The following is a 25681-nucleotide window of genomic DNA, read 5'->3' as shown; positions in this document are numbered from 1 at the left end:
ATATATATTCTTTTTAGAAGCTGATGGCTCAGAAAATTTATGTTATTAGCCAAGCACAGGCAAACTTTTTAAATTTTTATAACTTACCTGTTTTGGAGTAACATATCTTGATTTCCTTTCTTCTTGTTTCTATTTTTTTGGACAGAAGCGGTGACAGAAGGAGAAGAATGAAAAATGGCTGAGTTCTTACAACTTGGTACCAACAATTTCCGTAAGTTCACTTACGAATCCTTGGCTGCTATTGAAAAAAGAATTGCTGCCAAGAAGAATTGTCGAAGAAATACTGTAGACCAGAAACCTGAGGAGAAACCACGTCCTCAGCTCGACCTACAAGCTTTCCAGAAGTTACCAGCTCTCTATGGAAATCCTCCTCCAGAACTCATTGGGGAACCACTGGAGGATCTCGACCCATACTACAAAGATCACAAGGTTAGAGCCAACCAGCTTAGGTTTTAATTTGTTTTATTGTGTTGCTAAGAAGTGTTTATGTTTATGATATATCAAACAGTTTTGCTTACTTACCTTTAGAAAAACTGTCGTCCCTTTCTAGCTTACAATAATGCACGCAGTGGGCACAGCTGAATGACATGCTGTAATCTTTTTTAAAAAAGTTTAACTTTGAATTATAGGAATTAAATAGCATGAACTTCATTAACATTTGAATCAGAATGGAAGCAGAAAAAGTAAAATGGATAAAGGAAGAAAAGGGGGTTTTGAGTCAGATCTACAAGAAATTATAATAATTTTGTAAATTTGCTTAAATTCCATGGTTTGAAACAAAATGTTCCTCACTATCTCAGTGCTTATACCCCACCTACATGTAAAATAAATGATCACCTAAGTATAAAAATTATTTTAGAACATTTACTGATGAATCCTTAAAACCTACTTATTCAGGCTCCATATTCTAATCATGAAGCATTGTAGAATATGATTTTCAATAAAGAACAGAGAAATGGGAACTAATCCACTGGAAATTAAGCTTATTGCTTGAGAAATGGTTAATACTGTGAACTAATTTCTACAGTCTTAGAGCTGGAGGATCACTATCAACAACAGCAAATAACTATAAGGCTGCAGGTCTTCCTCTGCCTCTGTATATCTTTACTCAATGAGGTGTTCACTTTATTTTAAGAGAATAGTCATAAGCAAGATTAATTCTGGGTATAACTCCTTGCAGGCCCTAAGGTTTAAATAAAGAAGTTCATGTTGAGGATTTTTTTGCAGCTTGATGGTTAATGGGTATTAACTCTTTCGTCAGTTTATGATGAAAGGATAGCAGCACATTACAGTCTTCCCATTTAAACAGACTAGAGTTAAAATCAAGCTTTTGCTCATCACTGATACAAAAATATATAGTAGAAAATTATGTTCTATAATCTTCCCGAAAACTTTACTTCATGGTTGTTTTTTCTTTTTTTTTTTTTTCTTTTTCTTTTTAAGGTTTTCATAGTGCTAAACAAACAGAAAACAATCTTCAGATTTACTGCTACACGTGCCTTATGGATCCTCAGTCCTTTCCATCCAATCCGAAGAACAGTAATTAAGATTTTAGTACATTCATATCCTTTTTTAGACTCCATTCCCTCTCTCTTATTGTAAAAACCTATGCAATCCTGTGCTTTTATAGTTTACACCATTGAATGAATCTAGTTTTTTCCTCACCCCAGATGACTTCTAATTATGAATTACCTTAGAAATTATTATTGTCTTGGTGCTCTTGTGCTACTTAGGAATAAATAATTATACATAAACAGTGAGAAGACTAACATGGTCTCTATCCTCTTCTCTCATCTTCTGTTTGCCCAAACTGTAGGAATTAAATTTAACTTGTGCCAAAGTTAATCAACTATTGTCCAATTTTCAGAAGACAAGGCTGAGATAGACAGGTACATGTATGAAAATGCATAGAAAAATTATACAAATTTAGTTTCTTTAGGAAATCAAGTGAAAAAAAATGTATCTTTAGTATATGACAGTGAAAATTTTCAGGGATGCAGTTGCAGGGTGTGCCTTTGGAATATAAAGGTAACATAAATTCCACCTCATACATCAAATTTAAGGAACAGGAATCTTTAATCTATTGCTCCAGTTTGGCAATAGGGGGAATGAGACCAGAAAAATAACACTCTTGCTTGGGGCTGAATCAGGCCCGGTGCAGAATCTGTGGTGTCCCTGTGTGTATTTTAGGTTTCCAGCCCTCTCCTGACCACGCAGTGCTGAGTTAGCTGCAATGGGTCCGAAGTTGTTGTAGCTGGGTACAGACATCGCTGGAGGAGTGATACCTCTCATCTGAAGCTTTCCCTGGGCAGCAAGTTGGCTGGTGGTGGCATTTCAACACTTGCTGTCCAGCTCTTGGGTTTGTGACAGGTTGACCATGCCTAGAGCTAAAGCCAGGGAAGTTTTTTGTGGGGACAGAGAGGATGGGTAATGGAAAGGCTAGATGTATTTCCCATGCACATCTACCTCCTGGGTTGCCAAAACAGGTGATATGGCACAAGGCATGAGATCCATCTCCAGTGCCAAGTGGTTAAGCTTGGATGTCTACAAGTGAGCTAGATACCCAAGTTCTTGTTCGTACCTGGTAGTCAGCAGGTCCGAGAGAGCAGCTGGGCAGCCCCAAGAGTTGGCTAAACACAGGCATCTAGTGTCCTTTGAGACAAGTCTGCAAGTTTCCCATCAGACTTCGTGCTGTCGCTTCTAAAGAGCGCAACTCTACCAATTTAGAGTCAGGTTTGGGCTTCACCTGTGTGACCTTGGGCAGGTTTTTAACAGTTATGCTATAAAATGAAAATAAATTCATCCTTCCTCCCACACTTGGAGTAGTTGAGGATCCTTTATCCTTTACCAGGTTTGCAATGCTTAGAATGGCAGATCTCTAGCCCATACAGAAGTCTGGATGGCATGAATAACAACAGTAGTGTGTTGTCATCTAATATGCCCTAAAATCTACAAATACTTCTGCATGCTGTTCTTAAATGTGCTTTAAACTCAAAACCAGATTCTATGTCTCTGACTGATGGAATATCTAGTTACATTTCTGAATCAATGTCATATTCTTTGCCTTCACTCCCGTGACTTACATTGTTCACTTGGTTTATCATGTGCACTATTATAACTAATTGTGTGTTCATGGCTCTGACTGAGTCCTCTAAGGCTTCTCCATCTCCTTCGTGGAACAAGTATGTTGAGTAAGTATCTGTGGGTACGTATGTTTTTTAATTCTGTAGTTATATTGAATTATTGAGACTTACCTTGCTGCCTTCACTCAGAATGATTTATGGGTGGTTTGGAAGAAAAGTTGCTTGTGTTAGGACTTTTTGCAATTTTTTTTTGTGTGTTTAAACTCAATATCTGCAATAATTGTGGTGTTATTGAGAGTAGGTTAAGTTCCGCTGTTGGACGAGTTTCATGTCTGTCCTTCTGCTCCAGTTATTCCACTTTCTGAAGTTACTCAGTAATTATTTGCTCTTTATCCAGAAACATTTCCCATTGTTGCTGACACTGATGCAGCACATCAAGAGCTGCTGCCTTTTAAAATTCTTTTTGATAATATTGTAACACTGAGTATTTGCTCTCATAAAGTGTTCTGTCAGAAGCTCCTTGCCTGCAGGACGTCGTTAGAAAGTAAAGCTGTTATCTTCAGCACTGCCGACACTTGAAATGTTAAATCACTATAAATCCATGCCTTTGCAGTCACACTTAAACTGGATAATCCCATGTTTTTATTTTCTTTTAAAGCATATTTCAGCTCTCACTTTTTCAGTTTGGCATAAAAATGTTAGAATATGAACCCTGATAATTCTAACACCTAACATAAAGGAAAAGATCCCAAAATACTTAATTTTTAAAGCAGCTTTAAAGCTGTTTCTATCTCGTGATACATGACACTGAAACAGCTGAAATCCTCATGCAAGGCTCTGTGCGGTGTTAACATACATATCTCCAGAAGACACTGGGATACTTCCCTACTTACCAGAGCATGAAGGTTAGATAAGAGTTGTATCTGCTGTTGGCATCAAAACTACAGTTCAAATGTGTGTCAATAATAATTTCTGAATACTTCTTTCCAAATGAAAAGAGAAGCACTACATGCATATAATTTCTTAGTGCATTTGCTGACTACCAAATGAATGCCTTGTGAATTCTGCAGGGAGATCACTCTCTTGTTGAAACCATAAGTGCACTCAATAAATCCAGAAGAGCTTTTACCAATAATTTTCCATTAATAAGAATAATTGCTATCTTAAATTGAAAATCCTGTACTCTTGTATTTCTCTAAGTGTTTTAAACATTCTGCACAGAGATGGATGCTGTGTGCTCGAAGTAAATAATAAACAGCATATCGCATGTTCACTTGGTCACTTGAAACCTGGGGGAGATAAAAATTGTGATCGGTATTTTAGCAAGGACCTAGGAGTTTTGTGTTTCTCAGATTATGAGGACTCATATGAAAGAGCTTGAAAATAAATCACTGAATGGAAAAAAAAAAAAAAAGTCACAGATGTGCATGTTAATAGCCCTGTCCAGATTGCAGTCAACTACTGTCTCAAACAACATATGTCATACTAATAGGATACCCTAAAATCATCAGCAGCCTTTCCATTACTTTTCTGCAGCACTAGCTTGGTTTGTTGGCCTGGACAATAAATAGTCTGACTGTCTGTTAATTGCTAATATTGCTGTTTTCCTTTGGCACTTTTCTCTCTTCCTTAGATTTACTTTCACTGGCATTTACACTTTTGAATCATTGATAAAAATATTGGCAAGAGGATTCTGTCTAAATGAATTCACTTTCCTTCGAGATCCCTGGAACTGGTTGGATTTCAGTGTTATCGTTATGGCGTAAGTGGGAACATATAAAATATAGATTACCTGCACTTGATGCTCTTGTGGTGCCAAAGGCTCTCTTCAGTACAAAAAAAAAAATCCCTGTGGGTTCTCGCTGCATCTGAAACTATCTAGGATATTGACTCTTCCCCTTGTTTTATTGCTCACTGTATAACAACAACGTATTAGTCTTTCAAGAAGGGAATAGAGTTGTGCAGAACACGAGATCCTCTGCGGTGAGTGTCTGTGAAGGGATGTGTTTGAACCAGTGCAATGTGATAGCTGGGCTGTCAAATACAGACATCCTGGTTCTGTGAATGGAAGTGTAAGTTTGAAAATAGAGCGATGGATATAGACACCAGGACAGTGGATTAAACTTGGGTTCTTTATCTCCAAAAATCATTGAGCTTCAGTTTGCAGTAATTAGAGAGATTTTATACTGGTTAGGTGCAGCTACAGAAGGGAGATCAAACCAGTTCAGCCAGCGTTTCAGCCAGAAATGGATAATTTTGAGTGTTCTCTTTGTTTACATTTTAAATGCGTAGTATTTTAAGATGCTGACACAAAGGCAGCTGTGCACAAGCAGAAGGCTACTTCGTAAGGTAACTCTAATAATCAAGAAAGGGGTTTCTATTTTGTAATTCTTCAGACAAAACCTTGATATGTAATTTATTAATACTTAAAATATGGTTGTAAGGATTGACAGTTAAGGATAAAAGGATAACTACTGTAAAATAATTGTCCTGTTTACTCCCTTCAGCCCCTTGACACATCACATCCTGACTTTACAGGTACGTGGGAGCATTTAGTACCCTGGGGAGCGTGTCAGTCCTTCGGACTTTCAGGGTTCTGAGAGCTTTAAAAACCATTTCAGTAGTCCCAGGTAAGAAACTGTATTTGCTGAATATTTTCTGCTACTTGCAACCGATTCTTTACTCCAATCAAAATGTTGGGGTTTCCTTTTTTTTTTTTTTTTTCCTTTATTTTCTTTTCCTCTCTATCTTTCATTGGTCACAGACACAGCTGAATTCATGGACACAAATAGTGTCTCAGTCCATCTGGCCCAACCAGAATAAATTGGGAGTTAGAAACAATCTTGTACTTAATTTATTTTCATTGTGCTCTTAAAGATTTTGTTAACAATTTATTATGCCAGTTTTACAAATGTTCTTCTAGCTGGTCTATGTGTTATGGTTCAACAGAAACACCTCTGGTGGCTGAATGAACTTTATTATTAATGATCTTACATCATCCCTGGGAAAACACTTTATTTTTCACTTTTTCCTTACTTACAAAGCCAGTGAATTTTTTGTCATGACTAAATATGAATCAAGAGCCATTAGGTTGCCCCTATCTTCTCTTTCTGGTCTTTTTGATCACATTCATTATTGTTTCCAGTGTTGGAAATTTCATTTGAATTATGCATATTACTCTTTTTTTGGATAAGAGAAACTGGACTATCTCTGGTGCCTTGTGCCTGCCTAAGAATCCTACAGGGACTGAAGGAACATATGAAATTTGTAGTGTCAATCAAAATGAGGGAAAAAAACACATTATTCTCAAATTACTCTCTCTTCCAAACTATACTTGCAATGCAAACATATTTTCCCATATTATCCAGTAATTTTGGTACTTTGGTTGCTGCACGTTGTTTTAACTCAGTTAAAATCTCAGCTTTTCATCCTGTTTTCCCTTTGATTATTGTCTTCCTAGGACTCAAGATCATTGTAGGGGCACTTATCCAGTCTGTTAAGAAACTTACCAACGTGATGATCCTGACCGTTTTCTGCCTGAGTGTCTTTGCTCTCATAGGCCTCCAGCTTTTTAAGGGCAATCTAAGACAAAAATGTGTCAGGAACTCTACGGAGTTGAGTAATATCCTTCATTTCCTTGAGAAAAAATGGGAATCCTATGAAACATTTGCTAATTATACAGGTAATTTTTCTCTTTTATTCATTCCTAGATGATAGTATAGACAGCTCTGCATGCATGTATAACCACTGCTGTAAATGATGCTGATGTTTTGATGGTTGGTATTTTAATAAGTAACTATCTGATAATAGCCTTCAGATTGCCAGAGCAGCTTGCATCCAGGAATGCACCCCTGCCCTTCATTATAAGAAGCAGCACTCCCAAATTTTCCAGTAATATCTGTTTCCCAGAATGATACGACAATAACTGAAACATGCATTAGCTCGTTCTCTGCTGTAATTCCCCAAAGTTCACCTCTTACTACATGCTGAAGAGTTCGTACATCTTCATTTTGCTGCCCTCTTCAGCCTGAAACAGAAGAATTCATTTAAAAGTTACTTTGTTCTTCACATCACATGTATTTGATATATGTGACATATATTTTGTCTTACATAAAACATATATAATATACATCTTTCATGGCTGCATCTTGACTGGGGCTGGTGATGGAAGCATAGAGCAGAGATCTGAAAACACAGCAAAGCATCCTCAGAGGAACAGCAACTGTAAGATGCCAAGGAAAAGCTTCAATATTCACGATAAAAAATATTCTCAAACAATATCTACGACAGAAATACAAAGAAAGCTTCACCACTGAAGAAAATCTCCACCAGCGAGTTCAGACATAGCAGCAGTTATATTCAGAGAGAAACATGCTCCCAGGGGAGATGCTGCAGTCCATGAAAGAGCCACACAGGATTGCTGTTTGTAGACACCCCGTGTAGGTGATATATTCAGACAGGATTTCTTTAATAACTTCTAGTCCAGGGGGAGAAAATCTTTGTATAAAAGATTTTTGTCGAAAAACTTTTTGCAAGAAACTCTTGTACCTACTAAAAAAACACACATATAAAGCAAAGTTATTTACATATACAGAGTGATGTAAAATTCATAATTGAAAGCAACCTTCAAAAGAAACCAGGCAGGGACTAGGACACCATGCAAGAGACCATGGATGTGACAAACTTGGGCTAAAAATAACTGTTTTCTGTTCTGAAGAAACAGGAAACAAAAGCATCTGAAGTTCGTTTTGGATTTGGTTGGTTGGCTGGGTTTTTGTGTTTTTGTTTTTTTGTTTTTTTTTTTTTTTTAATGCAGAACATCGCAGTTGTGTAAAGGCTGGAGAAAGTAGGGCTCAAGAAATTTAAAATTTGTGTGTTGTTTCACACTTTGTCTTGTTCACATCCTGTGCCATACGTCTTGTGTGCAGGGTGATTTGCAATGAGGGCAAGAGGAACAGGAGGTCCCAGACAGGTTTAATGAAAGTTGATGACTTTCCTACAGGATTTAGGACTTATAGTACTATACACCCAGTTTTCTATGAAATTATTTTTTTGTATTATTTTTTTATGGGCTGCTTTGGTCCTGATTTTGTAGGAAGTTACCGTCTCCAAAATGGAGAGCTACATGCTTTTATGAGCTCTGAAGCTCAGCCACTGAATCTTCTTTAGAAATCTTTTTTTTCCGTTGGCAGGAGCAGAGCTGAACAAAATTTGAGTGGAAAGTAGCCCAGATGGTGACTCTTTCCTTTGTGGTGTCTATACATGGTATGGTACAGCTGATACGAAATATTCCTGCTAGCTCTGAATCATACTGACTTACCTGATGAGCAGAGCTGAGGTTTGAGAAGCACCAGGAAGACATTAGACCTGTGGGACAATAAATCCACGTGAGACCTGTGGGATAATAAACCCACACCTTAATGGGGCTAATCAGCTGTTAGCACTAAAGCTATTACTTTCAGTGTGCTGGGAGCTCACGTATCAGAGTAACTCCTGCTAAGAGAAATAGGGGAAGAGGCCAAAAAGGGCACAGCTCCAGCATCCTGATGGAAAAATCTGTGTTTCTCAACTAAACGGGGTTGGGACCTGCTGTTTGGCTCAGCAGGGTAGTGGCATAGCATGGTGTATATCCACACAGCCAAATACTCTTTCCTCCTACTCAAAACAGAGCTTTGTTTTCTGTTGCTCGTGCTCATTGGAAACAGAACTGGTCTATGCTACCCCCAAATGATGTTTGTATGCTGTCCTGGAGAGGGCTAATTTCTATGGACCAAAACTGTGCCAGACTTTGTGCTAATGATTGCCAAACCTCAGACTGTGCTTGAACCTGTGCTCTCCAATTCTTCATTTCCTTTGGGCAGATGTGGTCAAAGCGATAATATTTTTAAAAATTCTGTTTTAAGGACTGCCTTGAGTCTGAAATTTGTGCATACACATACGCATGTTTATAAATGAGGACAGGACATCTTTCAATCTGGTTCAGTTACTGTGGGCGTGGCAAACCCGTCTATGTGTGTGCACATACTCTTACCGGTCACTGATTACTCATCGCCACTCGTATTAAAGGATAGAGGATTCAGGCTGGAAAGTGCTTTGTTTTTAATTTTTCCCCCCCTTTTTTATAGCATACTTTGCTCTGAAAGAGGGCACCTCAGACATTTTGCTATGTGGTCCTGGTGGTGGGTAAGTGCACTTAAGAATAATTCTTCTTTGGAAGTTTTCTCTGCCTCAGTATTTCTATATTCACTCAGCTATATGAGGCAAAAGCAGAAGTTCCAAGCTTTCCTTGAATGCAGGAACAGGGACACAGACAACAAAATATAGTAAACAGTCAGATAATTTAATACTTCGGTGGAATGGAGCATGACCCTGCAGTTGGCTTATTCAGGTCCAAATTCCTTTGAGCCTTTGCAGAAGTGCTGTCCTTCTCTTACTCATGGATGTACGAGAGAACTGGTAACATGACAGATCTCAGCATGGGACAGACACCCTCCTCTCCATGAAGGCTCACGAGTTTTAACCTGGAAAAAAACAAACCATGGATTTTGGAGGGCAGGTTTGGGCAAGGAGGGAGATGCCGCTGCTTTGCAGCGAGGGGCAGGGGATGAGGAGTGGTGATCAGGGGGTTACCCTGGCTTGGTGGTCTATGCCAGCCTGCCTTCTTCCTTTGTTGCTGGGTTGTGGGTGCTGCTTTTTCCATCCCACTTTCCAGCCATTACTACCTGGAGTAGAAAATTGGTTTGCAATCTAATGAAAAGCAGACCTGAATAATAATCAGAACTCTCACATAAACTGAAGTTTTCCTTGAAATCTGCATGGTTAAAAGAGCTTCACTTCTTATTATTACTTCTAGGGTCTGTCCTCCAGACTATATATGCTTGAAAACTGGGCCAAATCCTGACTACGGTTTCACTAGTTTTGATACGTTTGGCTGGGCTTTCCTTTCTTTATTCCGCCTGATGACCCAGGACTACTGGGAGCGTCTGTACCAGCAGGTACCAGCTTTGTGCCTAATTCAGAAATAGTCTTCCAGGAAGAGCAATAGCCAAAGAAGAAAATGTGCAGAGAGGACAAGAAACCTCAAATGAAAGCAATAGCTGCAAGTCATCCAGCCCACATCCTCCCTTCTCCCTTCGCACAAGCTGCGTGACTCCTAGGAAAGGGATGCTGAAGTGCTTCCCAGCAGTAGCCCTATCACCCTGCTGGTTTAGCGTCTTTAAAAAAAGTGCTGAAAGGGTCCTGTATTGTCCTTCAAAAATATAACAGTGCCTCCTCAGCTGTCCTTGTGGAGTACGTGGTCACTGATTCACAGGCAATGGTATAGAAAGAGGAGGAAGAAGGGCCAAGGAAGGTATATTTCCATTTAAGCTTCCTAAAATGTTGTGTCTAGGAAACTGAGTGCTTCTAAAGAATTTCAGAGACACATCAAAAGCCTATTTGATATTTTTTATGGTAATTTTTTTCTCCGGGGTGTGTTGCCTACAGACCCTCAGAGCTTCTGGGAAGGTGTATATACTGTTCTTCATGCTGGTCATCTTTCTGGGCTCATTTTATCTCGTCAACTTGATTCTGGCTGTAGTAACAATGGCATATGAAGACCAGAACAAGGCCACCATTGCTGAAACGGAGGCAAAAGAAAGGAAATTTCGGGAAGCCATGGAATTATTACAGAATAATCCCATGCAGGAGGTATGTAAATTATTCCCTTGCAAGCATTCCCTTGCAATTATTCCCTTAGTCTCAGCGGTCTGTTGTCAGTCACATAAGAAAAAGCATCACTCCTTGTGTCCAGCTGTATATATAGTCATGGGAACAGGCACAAGTGATAACTTTTTGAAAGTAGTTATTCCTAGAGCTACAGGAGCAATTCCTTGGTCAACTGTGTATTTTTCCTGTGAAACAATGAATTTTATTGTGGGTAAGGAGCGTGAAAGGCTGCTGTTACTACAATATTAGTATTAAAATACTAATGGGATTTTAAAATACTAATAATATTGTAGTAATTTATATTAATTTAATTTTAAAGTACTAATGGTATTTTGAAATCCGGAAAACGTAAAATTCCATCAGCTAGAAGTTTCCAAAAGAACATGTAATTGTTTTTCAATTTTTTTTTATTTTATCGTTGTGAACAGTTGAGCAGAGAAAAGCACAGTAGATCTGTTGATCAACTGCATTAACCACTGAGACATTGTAGTTGAATAGAAAGTCTCTTGGTAGCTTAAATGACTTTGAAGCTTCTGGAACAAAATACTCCTGTGTCTTGAAAATATTGTCCTAAATTCAGTGTGGGAAGGAAAGTCAGCCACAGTGTGAATACAGTCCCAGGGATCCCCAGCCCCAGCATTTTAATACTGTTTGAGCATTTATTTGTGGAAAAGGATATATTCTACAGCGTTATTTTCAAACTGAGTATCTCTATTGTAAGCAAAGCTGCCGTATGGAGGAATAGGAGCTATAAAATGATTATTCTGCCCCTGGCAGGCCCAATACATGTGATCATGTAACGTACTGTGAATAGCAAATTGTTCAGTGCTCCGTATCCTGGAGAAATTCTCTCCTCTTTCTTTAGTGTTGTCACAGATTGAGAGATTTTTAAGGAGCTTTGTGAAACACAAATTGTTAAGAGGAAATAATGCAGAGCAGAGAAGTGTTTTCCTTCTGCTTATGTTCAAAGAACCCAGCAAAAATTATAATCCATGCTTTTGTTTTAATTTCAGTCATTGGCTATTAAAGGAATTGATATCCTGTCAATTGGCTCCTTTCAAGCATCTCCTCTCTCTACCAAAGAAATGAAAGAAAGAAGCAATAGGAAAATGAGAAGTAAGTCCTTGGGGATAGAAGATGAAGAAGAAGAACAGTTCGCCAAGTCACAGTCCACAGACAGTCAACGAAAGTTGGTAATCTATTGTCTGAATCTGAGATCCTTACAGCTTTTCCAATTTAAATACTAGAATGAATTGCTTGAAAGCACAAACCAAATCCCATTAAAAACACAGATCACTCCTAAGTCTTTAAAATAAACAACCTTTTGGGATAAGGACAAACTAGCTGTAAAAATTGATTAGAAAATGAAATATAATAAACAAAGGATGGAAGGAAAGTTATAGTAACAGTTAAATACATTTTCCATAGCACTGAGAAATTAAAAAAAATGAACATCAGAATTTAACTTTTTTGCATTGTCATTCTCTGTTAGAAATTTCTTACATAAAACATAAATACAAAGGTTATAATGGAAATAGCTGCTGCAGATGATAGGATTTTATTATTTGCCTTTTAAAATTTAAGCGTAATCCTTCCTGAAAAATCTAAAGTAAGAGTTTTGGACTTGCAGTGATTGATAGAAAATGTTACAAAACCCTAAATATTTATTGCTTCCCAAAATTTTCTCTATGATATTACGCCGTTCTCTATTCCTTTTCCTGGGCTTTTAGTCTTTCCTTGGCCTGGTGTACAGTCCCAATGCAAATCAGGAGAAACGCAGACTTAGCCATGGGAGCGTGTTCAATTTCCAAATACCTGCTGTAGAAGTTGGTTCCAGAACGGATTTTGGCAATGAGGAGACCCCTAGTGCTGGGGAACACGAAATTCAGTGTCCATCACTGTTGGTCACACAGTTGGGAAGGTGCTCCAGCGTGCAAAGTCAAATGAGCCGTGGCTCCCACCCTGGTACCCCAAACTGCACGCGGAGCAAGCGGGCTAACGCAGATGACTGCAACGGGGTGGTTTTGGCGATGGGAGGAGGAAGCAGCAGAGTGCACAGCTTAGATCCAATGTCTTCTGAGGGAGTCATGCTTCCAACAGTAATAGAAGACCCAGGAAAGGGTGATCTGGTGAGTAAAAGACATTATTTTAAATATACACTTCATATTATGGTTTCTCCATGAGTGGCAGTTTTTTCTTGTCTTAAGAGTTTCAGTGAAATGGCAAACAGTGATGTGAAATGCAGCACACCGAAGGGGGGAGTTTATAAGTTGTCAGTAGAAAGTGGTTACCAATACTCTGAGTTCCCAAAAAACTGGAGTTCATTGTTTCAGCACTCTCGTTGTAAACCCTATTTTTCTGCTTTGCACAACTTGTACTGACACACTTTTGAAGGTTCCTGGTGCTGGAATTACAAGTCACCAAAGAGTCTTTTTATCCCATGCTCTGTCCAGGGCAGTAAATTTGAGCAATACCTGTAACTTCTTTCTCCTTCACAGCATCTTTAGCATTGTGCTTTGTCTGTAAGTTCCCCAAGTGGGTAGAGATGCTTTTGTACCAGTTTATTCGGAAAGGACCTTCAAGATCATCGAATTCCACCCCCTGCCACGGTTAGGGACACCTCCCACTAGCCTAGGTTGCTCAAAGCCTCATCCAGCCTGGCCTTGAACCCCTCCAGGGATGGGGCATCCACAGATTCTCTGGGCCACCTGTACTTCCCTGGGCAACTTGTCTATCTCCTTTTCCATTAGTCTCTGGAATATTTCCTAGGCCTATTTCCCCTCATTCACTTATTTCCAAGGTTTGTGCTGGCCCTCTTGCTATTACGTGCTTGCGGGATCCATTTACTGCAGCATTTCTATTGCAGAGTAGGACCTTTGTTCTGAGCCTCTATTACATCTTGTAAAAGGTACATTTATTTGGTTGCGTGTCATCGTTCCTATTAACTTCCCTAGTTACCCATCATCACATCCTACTTCATTTTATTCCTGTGGTATCTTCCTAATCATCTTTGCTTCTTTAAGCAGCCAGCTGTAAATGATGAGAGCAGCATGATGCATTTGCCTCCTCATCTGTCGGTGGAGTACTTTAATGAGGCACTTCAGAGACAAAGGGCAGCAAGTGCAGTCAGCGTAATTACCAGTGTCTTGGAGGGTAAGTGGTTCCTCATTATGCTTATTGCCATCCTAAGGTAATGCTGGCATGAAAGACCAAAATGTCAATACATTTCTTAAAGGTTAACAGAGATTTGTAAGTGTGTAGTTAGGAATTTCATCATTAATTAGGCTTTAAAAAAAAATATATTATCACACAGTCTTTATGTACTGGACTGCAACCTTTGCCTAATGTAAAATCTTATTTTGTGGGATAGATGGTGAAGGGGATTGGAGTGACGGTGGGTGGAAGGAGTTTCTCTAGCATCTGAGGTGCCAGATGGGGACACTTCTTCTCCTGACCCTCTGACTGGTGATGTGTCACTGGCAGAGACATACACATGCAGGATCTAACAAGGAGATTATGCAACTGAATTAGTTGCGGTAACTTCTGGGTGTTGAATATTTAAGCTCACTATTTTATTCCTTTAACTTACCTTTTTATGTCAGTTTTTGGGGGGTTTTATCACTGGGGGTTATTATGCTGAGTGATAGTTTTGTTGCAATTTCTGAAAATTTTCAGCCCGAATTGTTTAGTTGTTTTCTGGACCAGGAGACCAAGATGAGAAAGGCTTTTTTTCTTTTTTTTTCTTTTTTTTTTTTTTTTTTTTTTTTTTTTGTCAGCTCATCTGATCTTTGAAAAATTTTCAGGTCCCAGAAAAACAGATGACTAATAATTCCTACTGTGCTTTTATTTAGCTTCAAGTAAAGATCCAGTCTGTCAATGAATTTACACAGGACTTGAGCAGGGTCAAAAGTATTTTGTAGAACTCATTAATATTGATGGTGAAAAAAGAAAGGCTCTGAGATTTACATTTGACCAACAGGATGTAAATGACAAAGCCAGAACAGCCTCTGTCCCGTGTTTACCTGTAGGAAATGGAGAGGTGCGGCACCTTGCATCGGCTGGGATGTGGTAGCCATGACCTTTCCAGTAGAGGTGGCCAAATGCCAAATTTCAGGTGCTGTAGTTTGGATTTTCCTCAACTACGATGAGAATGGCTCTGGCTGCCCTTGAATCTAGACTTCCTTGACTGTCTGGACTCCCTTGAGGGTCAAAGGAGATAGAGAGATGTTGGGTGTGATACAGGTGGTGTCTTAGGCATCTACATGAGGGTAAGGTGAAAAGTGTCTTACTGCTACACTGACTATCAAGAGCTTCTAGTGTGAGAGGCTCTGGTGTGGCTTCTGCATCATAAACATCTGAATTTAGTCAGCTTGTAGTACAAGTCAGAGTTTAAGACAAATAAAACTTGACCCAAAGGCTTTTGAAGTAAATTCACATGAATGAATTTTGATTCTAAATTTTTCTGAGTTTTATCTTCATGGTTTTTAGCTGATGTAGGGACTAGATGAATAGTGGAAAGTGCAGGGAAGCTTTGGGGCTTTGTGTGAGATGTGAGGTTTCCTTTTTCTTCTCTGGTCTTTTGAGTACTTGAAGTTATTATTTCACCATCTTGCTCAGTGGTAACTATTTAATTATAGTGGGATTTTCTTTTGCATTTAGAACTCGAAGAATCCCAGCGGAGATGCCCGCCATGCTTGAAAGATTTAGCTTTAAAGTATCTAATTTGGGACTGTTGTCCGCTTTGGTTGAGAATCAAGAAAAAAGTGGCTGCTTTCATAAAGGATCCATTTATTGATCTCACCATCACTGTTTGCATTGTGATGAACACTTTGTTCATGGCACTGGAACACAATAATATGTCAGAAAATTTTAAATTGATGCTTCACATAGGCAACTTGGTAAGCAAATTTTCAGCTATGTGACATTTTATCCTGAGGATGGATTGATGGGTGTTTTCACTGTCTACAACTACCTAAAAGGAGGTTGTAGTGAGGTGGGTGCTGGCCTCTTCTCTAAAGTAACAAGTGATAGGTCAAGAGGAAATGACCTCAAGTTGCACCAGGGGAGGTTTAGGCTGGATATTAGAAAAAAATTTCTTCACTGAAACAGTGCTCAGGCATTGGAACAGGCTACCCAGGGAAGTGGTGGAGTCGCCATCACTGGAGGTGTTCAAGAAACATGTAGATGTGGTGCTTAGGGACATGGTTTAGTGAGTTAGGTGGTTGGTGTTGGGTTGGACTTGATGATCCTTGAGGTCTTTTCCAACCTTAATGATTCTATGATTCACTTGAGACATAAAGAATAACTGTAAAAATTAAAGATTAACAAGCTCTGCATTTATAAACTCTACATTTCTAGTATAGACAATTGCCAGATTTTATTGATATGTTTCTAACACACTCCCTTAGAAAGCAGAAAACAATCCTCCCATTTTAATGGAAAGTACATTAGAAGTTCATAAAAATGGGTTTTGTTGACCTGTCCATGAACATTACTGTCTTTGTGAACATGACCTACAGATAAGATAAATTCATGGCAATTTTTAGGCTGATGCTACTGTTTCTTTGTCACAGGTTTTTACAGGAATCTTCACTGCGGAAATGATCTTAAAAATTATTGCTCTAGATCCCTATTATTATTTTCAGCAGCCCTGGAATGTTTTTGACAGTATAATTGTCACGTTGAGTTTAATTGAACTGAGTTTACCCAGACACAAAGGCAAGAAGGAAAGGAGAAAAGGAGGAACTCTGTCAGTTTTACGATCCTTCAGACTGGTAATGCCTCACACTTACTCAGTTGTATAAAACATTATGTTGTGAATATAATAGAGAATGCTTCTATTGTCTGCAGTTAGGATGCAGGAAATGATTTTTTTTCCCCTCCTCCCAGCACTAGGAATAAGCAACACACTCTTAAATTCCGTGTGATTTTAGAGTCTGAGTGTAATGACAAATATAAGAAATATTCAGATGAAAAAATATTCCAGAGTAGATGTGCTATAAAACAGATGTCAAAAATGAAAAATTAGCACAGGAAATTTTGGAAAAAAGTGTCAGAGTACAAATATAGAAAAACAATACTTAAAAATAGATATGAAATGATCTTAAGGTGTTCGTATCATATACTGTGGACCGATTTAGATTGCTTTACCAAAAGATAGACTCTTAAAGTAGCATAGCAGCTGGTCTCCCAACTTTGGTCCTTAGTGTTAATGTAAATTGGGCACCATAATCTATGTCAAGTGCATTGTATGAATACCTGACTGTGTGGGCCAAATGCTTACTAGGGACTTGTGTTAGCCTGGTCCTTTACGAGGTGGTTAGTTCATGTTTGCAGTGTTGCCTAATTAAAAAAAAAAGAAATACTTTTTTGAAAGTATTTATAGATTAGTGTCACAGAGCCACAAATATTACATTGCTGGAACTGTTCAGAATATCCGTAAAATAATTTTTGCAGAATTTTAACAGTGCAAAGATGGGTTATCTCTACTGATGTCTAACACTACGTTTTGTGTTTCTACACAGCTGAGGGTTTTCAAATTGGCAAAGTCCTGGCCAACTTTAAACACTCTGATTAAAATCATTGGCAACTCCCTGGGCGCCCTGAGCAATCTGACCCTCGTCCTGGTAATCATCGTCTTCATTTTTGCTATAGTAGGGATGCAACTTTTTGGGAGAAGCTATGGGGAGAACAGCCATAAAATAAACAAAAATGGCAAACCACGCTGGCACATGATGGACTTTTTCCACTCATTCCTCGTCATTTTCCGAATTCTGTGTGGAGAATGGATTGAAACCATGTGGGACTGCATGGTGGTCGCTGAACAGCCGCTGTGCCTCCTTGTCTTTCTGCTAGTCATGGTGATAGGAAATTTAGTGGTGAGTTTTCCAATATTTTCTTCTCTTTATCCAGAGAATGGTACTGTCTACTTGATTTCCATTTTGTCAAAAATAAGGTAGTTTCTCAAAACACAGGTGAAAGAGTTACGTGTCTGTGCTATAGTCTGCAAAAGCCTCTTTTGCCTTTCACCACTGTCCATATTTTCCCATTTTGTGTGCTTTGCACACAACATCACTTGACCTTTTCATGTGGCAATGTGACAAAGAATATCTTTGCAGTGAATATAATACAGGCAAGTATGTTTCTTCATGTCTTGGGATTTGGATGTAGATAATCAGTAAGGCTTATGGCTTACCTGATTGAATTCCTGGAGTTAATTGCTTAAGTCTCTCTGTAAATCAAACTGTGGGTTTTTTTAAGATCTCACATATTGAATTCTTCATCAGCAAATGGCAGAATCCACACTTCTATCACTGAAATCAGGATTTTCTTTAATCATCTCTAAGTACGTTTACACCCAAGAGCTAGATCCTGCTACGACATTCCCTGCCATAGTGACAGTGTTGCAGATTTGATGGAATTGCTGGGCCTGAATCTGATCTCATACAGGATTTTAGAACAGCTCCATGGAGGCTTGGTTTAACTACAGTCTGAAGAAGGAAGAGACGTTATTAAACTGACAAGCCATGACCATAGCCTTTGTTACTCCTATAACCTTTAAAAAGGTGTTTCAACCAAATAATACATTTGGCATGCACAGATCTGTTTTGGCTGTTATTTTAAACATCTTTTTTGGGGAAGAGGGTCATGGGAACATTGGACTTTCTGAGAGAAGTTAACTTCATCAACCATTATGTGATAAATGATAGTAATTTAATTATTAACTTGATTTGCTCATTAAGACTGAACTTTGATAGTATCTGCGTTCTTCAAAGTTAGAGTTTAGAGTTCTACTTTCCTGATTTTTAATTTTATTATTATTTCAATGACTTTCAGGTTCTCAACCTTTTCATTGCACTACTGCTGAATTCCTTCAGTGCTGACTGCCTCCAGACGGCAGAGGATGATGGGGAGATGAAGAATCTTCGGATCGCCTTTGCTCGGATTCACAAGGGATTTCACTTTCTGAAGCGCGTTGCATGGGTTACCTGCTGTGGAAAGCTCAAGCGTATAAAGAAAGCACACAGGAAGAAAATCAAATTGACTGCACAGAACCCACTTGGGTTCAAGTCTGAGGAAACAAAAAATTGTAAAGAGAATTACAGTAGTGAATGGGCTGAGAAATACGGGGACAAATGCTCAGGTCTTGAAGATTTCATTACCAATCCCAATGTATTTGTTTGTGTCCCTATTGCTGAGGCAGAGAATACAAGCGAGGGTTTTGAAGATGACGATAAGCTGAGCACATTTACAGACACAGAATACAGCAAAGAGGTAAGAAATTTCTTTATTTGTGTTAGAATACATAAATCTATATATATACACACACACACATATATATATGCACACTGAAGGTCGCGTGTGTTGCACTGTCTCTAGATGAACAGGGTGGCATATATTAATCCATTTCCAGAGAGCTACCAAATTTTGAACTAGAAGCAAATTTTGAACATTTAGAGTGAGGGTAAATTATTACTTGGAGCTTTTTAAAAATCAAGTCTTTAGTAGACTTAAAAGAAAGACCATAAATTGTTGGGTTTGCTGCAAGAATGCCTAGCTGACACATTGTGTTACACTCATAGCCCATAGATTGTCCATAGACAATTGTGACAGTCCTTGGTGAACATGGAATTTCAATGTAAACATTTATATAAATAATGCCAACTATTTTGGCATTATTTACATGACAGAGCAAAAATATATGTTCTTCATAAGGAACACTGTCATGGGCTCATAATATGAGTCTAGCTCTGGTCCAATCTTTGTATTTGTCCTTGCTGTGTGTAGCAATTATTAGAAGAAGTTATAAGGATTAAGTATGGAGTGGCTCTATTAAGGTCATGTTTCTTGTATGATAGCATATATTAACCTATTTCTTTGTGTTCTCTGAATTTTTCAGTTCTTTTTTAACCATAGAAGACTACCATTCTAATCTCAAGATTTCCCACCTTAAATTTCTATCTTAATCCCTGTGCAAAAAATCTCACTTAATTTTTGATTATTTCACTAAAGTACTAACCCCTTAGTTTGCTGCATGTCCATTGGGAAAAACTTGCCTTTCTCTATCCTTGGGTAAAATCAGAGACTCAAAATGATCATATCTTATTATTTCAGTCTGTAGAGCTCCACTTTAAATTAAATGCATATCTTCTTTCTTTCCCATCCAATTTGTCCACCCCCCAAAAAGGGATAAGAAACCCCTTCTAATCCACAGATTATTTTCAGGATGAAAATCACCTAAGGCAAAGGGGAGAAAGAGGGAAAAATTCAGGAAGCTGGAGTAAAGGATCAGGATTTTCCTCTGAAGAATTCAGTGTACTTTACTTAGGAAAGGATAGGAAAGTTGAACTGTCATCACCAGAGCAAAAAGAGGTAACCAATTTTTTTCTATGGCATTGACTTTCCAATACTGGTTGAGCTTGGGTACGTTTTTGTTCAAGGATTTTCTGGAGTGGAGTTTAGTGGCAGCATTGCCCCTGAGCTTGCAGTAGCCAGTCTGGCTGGTGAATGACAGACCCAGAATTATGTGAATGCGATTGAAGCCCTACTGGGTTTCTAGGTATTGATTTTTTTTTTTTTAATTATGTGTAGGAAACAGAGTGTTTAGAAATGGAAAAACTACAAAATAATTTGATTCAAATAAATAATTTATAAAATTCTCTCTGCTACTTTCCATTTATTGAAATATGAATCCACAAGAAAAGGAGAGGAGGGAAATAAAAGGCATTAAAAGAAGGATATGCTTCCCAGTAAAAGGAGGAAATTCCAGCAAGTCTGCCTGTGTCCTAAGTATCTCAGTTTCAGGAAATGTAATACTTTAAATGAATTTCTCACTGTACTATTGAAGATAGTAGTTATTAATAACAAATATTTTTAGTTAATAATTTTGAATAAAGAGTATCTTAAAAATAGTAACAAACCACTACACACACATAAAAGAGCAAAACCATAAAGTAATTTGTAATAAACTACTGACTCATCATACATTATATATGGTATGATGGGAAACAGAAAAACAGTAACTGGAGAATATATGATATGTTTCCAATTTCTACTTCATAAATACTGTAATGGGTGTTTCAGTTCCTGATGCAATACTAGATATATTTTCCTGGCTCTCCAGTTTGAATGCATTTTCCTATTATTTCATGGTTTTAACCTAAGCAATTCATCCCACTTGGAGGACTATATGTACTGATAAGCAAGTTAAAAGCTGTTCAATGTGCGAGCTTGTTAGGCAGTTAAATCTGGTTCATGTAGATTGTAATTAGACAGCTTTGGCCCCTGTTTGAATGCACCTATTGTTACCTCTAAGCTCATATACTTTTAACATCACAAAATTTGTTCCATTACCAACGCTACTTGAAATATTAGTACGTAGCCAAGTTTGAATTTTAAATGTTATTTGCTCATGGATTAACTTATTCATTTGGAGCTGGTTGCAGAAGGAATCAATACCTGATCTTGTTTTGCTGTGTAGTTGGACAGTGTCAGCTCTTCTGAAGGCAGCACAGTGGATCTGACAAACCCTGAAGATCTTCTGAGGCAGATTCCAGAGTTTGCTGAAGACTTCAAGACTCCAGAAAAATGTTTTCCAGAAGGTAAGACTCTCATGGTTTCACTGCTGGGAAGCGAGAAGAGTCAAACCCAGACTTGTGTCTCTAGTGATGCTGAGCCAACAGGGTGAGATAATGTTGAGTTAATTTTAGTTATCTGGAAATCAGATAGATAGTCCAAATCATTGTCCCTCTCTAGTCAACAGAGAGATCACAGCACCTGAAAAATAAATCCTGTTTCCTTTAAAGCCAACTGCTTCTAACTGGGACCTGGGCAATGGCATAGACCCAATCCCAAAAAATGAGATTATGATAGTGAAGTGAGATGAATTTGACTCTGTTGAATAACATCACAGTCACTTCTGTAGTCTAACAAAAGAGAAGTGTGTGTGATCAGATCTCACCTGAAAAATGGGCACTGGAACAAGTCCCTTGGCACATCACATTTGTTAATACTTTGCAACAGTATAAATGTTTATTCCTTGAACAGCATTTCATGAACAATCTCTTTAAAAAAAAACCAAAGGAGTGAAATAAGCAAAGAGAAGCTGCTAAAATGAAGTTGAATTTCTATAGGGTGATAATCTGGGAATCCCTTCTCAAATAGTCATACAATGTGTAGCTTTACAAGTTGTTATGGGATGTGTCGAGAACATTTATGAATTCTTCCTACCATAACATGTGTAACAACATGTGGTTTTCATAAGATGGAAAGAAATAGCTCGTGGGATTTTTCTCAAATAAGTGTCACTGCTGACAGCCAGGGGTAATCACTGCACTCTCAGTATTAGTTGTGAGAGAACAAACTACATCAAGTCAGTTTATAAACTCATTTATTCCAAGTGTGTTATATTAAATGAATTATAACTGGCAAAATTCTTCTTGGTGCTCCAACTTGCTCTTTGCTCACCCAGTCAGCCTGGCTGACTGCTCCTATCGTCCACCCATTCCCTGAGATTTCTTTGATTCTTCTCCAGCATAAAGGTCCCCCGGATCTCTGAGCTTGTTTTCCTCCTCTGCTCCCAAAGGCAGAACCTTCCTCTTATCACCTCCTTCCCACTCAAGCATCACTTCCTGGATATCTTACCTGATGAGAACATGGGTAAACCAAATCTGGCTGTAATTCTCCCATCCCTTCATTACCCTGTTCTGCAGAGCTGGCTTTTTTTTCTTTTTTTTTTCTTCTTCTCTTTTTGGGTCAATGAAACTTTTAATGCACAGTTTTAAGATTGAATCAATAACAGTCAAGCATATAGAAATTATTCGCAGCTAGAGAGGTGTCGTACCTGCATGCAAAGTATTCTTTGTGTAGTAATAATATCTATCTATATATTTTTCTGTTATGTTATATATCGTAAATCCTGAGAGAAACCCACTGTAACTACATTGCAGTTTGCTTTCTCCAGGAAAAAAAAAAAAACACATGTATTGCATTAATAATACATAGGCCAGATTTCTGAGATACAGATTTTTTTCAAAGTCGTACCTGCATGCAAAGTATTCTTTGTGTAGTAATAATATCTATCTATATATTTTTCTGTTATGTTATATATCGTAAATCCTGAGAGAAACCCACTGTAACTACATTGCAGTTTGCTTTCTCCAGGAAAAAAAAAAAAACACATGTATTGCATTAATAATACATAGGCCAGATTTCTGAGATACAGATTTTTTCAAAACTACTTTGTCAATGGCATTTTTTGCAGCCATTAGAACAAAAGAAATAAAGTCCCCATCTTGTGCAAGTGCCATTCCCTGCCTCATCTCAAATCCCAGATCCACATTGCTGGGAAAAATAGGATTACTGAGAGAAAGACGATCAGAAATTTTTGCTTATTTTATATTCTATTATATGTGTGGCTTGTATATACCATAGTATATAGTATGTATATAAGATAACATATATATTATATATATATATATATATTTCATGCTTGGTAATGACAGAAGCCTTCTGACTGACATTTTTCACAATAAGGAAAATTTTAATTAGCCTAGAGCACACAACAAGGAAAATGTTAACCTAAGTGACTTAATTCTTGTCAAAATTAATAAGTAATTAAATCCAGGATTTTGTAGTGAAGTGGTCAAGAAATGTTAGGTGGCATCATTTCTGTTATAAGAAGCAATCAGGTGAGCTTGAAAGAGGTCTCCTTTTAGGGAGCCTATATGTCAGCTAGAATATATTATATTCTTGCAGGTTATATTATTTAAAAACAGTCACTCCATAGATTCAGAAGCAGAAATTAATAGACCTTGCAAGGCAGGATATAACTCTGCAATGCTGAAGACAACTGCTTACCTTCTCTGTCTCTGAGCCTTTTTGCTCCGGGGTATCTCATCTCTGCTTTCCAAACATTGTGCAGAAACTGAGAAAGGATTTTACAACATAGAGACTCTTCCCATGGCCCTGAAGTTTTGTGTGCCCAAACACCAGGTCACTGAGAGCATTGCCAGCATCTCAGAAATATCTAGAAACAACAGAAAATTGTCCAAAGGCACTCCACCTACTTTATGTGTATATAAATAGGAGTTAAAAGACAAACTAAATTAGGTATATCCTTTTTTTTTTCTTCATGGCAAAACATGAGAAAAACCCAACAATGATGCAGTTAACGTAACCATGGACTTCCCTCTGCCACCAGAAGTGTCTTGAGCAGCCCTTTGTACACACGTACATTCATTACATACATTCATTACTGTCTTTCACTTTCAGGTTGTGTTCGATACTTTCGTTGTCATATGGGTAGTGCTATAAAGTTTGGAGGAGAAACATGGTGGGATCTGAGAAAAACCTGCTACGAGATTGTTGAACACTCCTGGTTTGAATCCTTTATTATATTCATGATTCTTCTGAGCAGCGGAGCCCTGGTTAGTGTAGCACAATTTAATCTATTTACTTAGAAGCATTTTTAGCTTTAATTTGCACTCAGAGATGTTTTCGGCAGAAAACAGCAAATATCTTAGAACTCATCAGGAGAAAAAAAAGAGGCCTCATGTAGCAGTCATTTATTCGCTATGGCAATTGCTGAAATTTATTATTTACATTATTACAAATTATGAGATAGAGGGAGCAATGCTAAAAATACATAGCTCTCAGAAGCTGTTTCTGTTCTGGCTGTATACTGGATTTTTATGGCTTTCTCTGGAAGTTATTTCACAGTTGTGGATTTCTTTTTTTATGTTATTAAACTAAATAAATTTATACTTGGAAAAAAATAGTACTTGGTATTCTTGAAAGTCTATTTTTAGAAATCCATTTTAAGAAGTTTATACTTTCCTTCTAGGATCTTACTGTGCATGATGCATGTGTCCACACGGTTTATAACTTAGAGAAAAAGAAAGAGAAGGGATAGGGAGAACTACAAATTTATCAGCTGGCATAGATTTGAGTAAAACATGGAGTCTGGGTCTGTATAAAACACATGTTGAATGATGAAGGGGTCTTAATGATGCCAGGCTTTCATTTTATAAAGCTCATCTCTGAGTTTTGCATTTATTTATATATTATGATTTCAGGCATTTGAAGACATCCATATAAATGAGAGAAAAAGCATCAAAATTATGTTGGCGTTTCTTGACAAAATGTTCACTTTCATCTTTGTTCTGGAGATGCTCCTGAAATGGGTGGCTTATGGTTTCAAGAGGTATTTCACCAATGCCTGGTGCTGGCTGGACTTCCTTATTGTAGACGTAAGTTCTGGTTTTGGCATTTCTACATGGGTCCATGCAGTAGCAGAATCACTGACTGCTTTCTGGATGTGAAGCTAAGACAGTGCTGTCACCTCCTTTAGTGATGGTTTCAGGATATTGCACTCTGGGGAGTGAAAATTTGAGAATTGTTTGGTTTGTTTGGGGTTTTTTTTGTTTTGTTTTGTTTTTTAATCAGGAACAAAGGTAATGGACACTAGGATATTGCTAATACTTCCTTTTGTCTTCCCATTCAGGTCTCTTTAATAAACCTTCTAGGCAGTTCATTTAGCCCTGTGAAATCTCTTAGGACTCTCCGAGCTCTGAGACCGTTAAGGGCATTGTCACGATTTGAGGGGATGAGGGTAAGACTGAATACAATTTAAACCCTGTCAGTAATAATTAGCACATAACAGGTTTGTAACTCATGACTGTGTCTTTATGAAGTTCACATGTCCACCCCAAGTTCAGTTTAGGACCTGTAAAATAAAGTCAGTAATAATTAGCACATAACAGGTTTGTAACTCATGACTGTGTCTTTATGAAGTTCACATGTCCAGTTTAGGACCTATAAAATAAATTTCTAAAAGGTATTTTTGCTGCCCTCCTCTGTACTCAGCTGCTCCTTACAGACTCAAGTGACTG

The 25681-nt window shown here is 38.0% G+C and overlaps 1 protein-coding gene across 1 annotated transcript in view; it reads left to right on the top strand.

Moving 5' to 3' along the window:
- The first annotated feature begins 174 nt into the window (after positions 1–174).
- Positions 175–25681, top strand: part of LOC104464906 (sodium channel protein type 5 subunit alpha-like) — a 33423-nt gene continuing 7916 nt past the window's right edge. The window contains exons 1-19 of the mRNA XM_010077755.1: positions 175–429; positions 1444–1562; positions 3084–3191; positions 4717–4845; positions 5622–5713; positions 6544–6765; positions 9209–9266; positions 9937–10078; positions 10569–10772; positions 11804–11983; positions 13817–13943; positions 15450–15688; positions 16364–16564; positions 17315–17668; positions 18627–19064; positions 21271–21391; positions 24063–24217; positions 24866–25039; positions 25294–25401. Coding sequence (XP_010076057.1) covers positions 175–429; positions 1444–1562; positions 3084–3191; positions 4717–4845; positions 5622–5713; positions 6544–6765; positions 9209–9266; positions 9937–10078; positions 10569–10772; positions 11804–11983; positions 13817–13943; positions 15450–15688; positions 16364–16564; positions 17315–17668; positions 18627–19064; positions 21271–21391; positions 24063–24217; positions 24866–25039; positions 25294–25401 — 3426 coding nt within the window. The remainder of the gene's footprint in view (positions 430–1443; positions 1563–3083; positions 3192–4716; positions 4846–5621; positions 5714–6543; positions 6766–9208; positions 9267–9936; positions 10079–10568; positions 10773–11803; positions 11984–13816; positions 13944–15449; positions 15689–16363; positions 16565–17314; positions 17669–18626; positions 19065–21270; positions 21392–24062; positions 24218–24865; positions 25040–25293; positions 25402–25681) is intronic.

This window comes from Pterocles gutturalis, unplaced genomic scaffold, assembly GCF_000699245.1.
Source record: "Pterocles gutturalis isolate BGI_N339 unplaced genomic scaffold, ASM69924v1 scaffold10058, whole genome shotgun sequence".
NCBI classification, from domain to species: domain Eukaryota; kingdom Metazoa; phylum Chordata; class Aves; order Pterocliformes; family Pteroclidae; genus Pterocles; species Pterocles gutturalis.
Note: the sequence above shows the minus strand (reverse complement) of the source record. Positions and strands in the feature narration are given on the sequence as shown.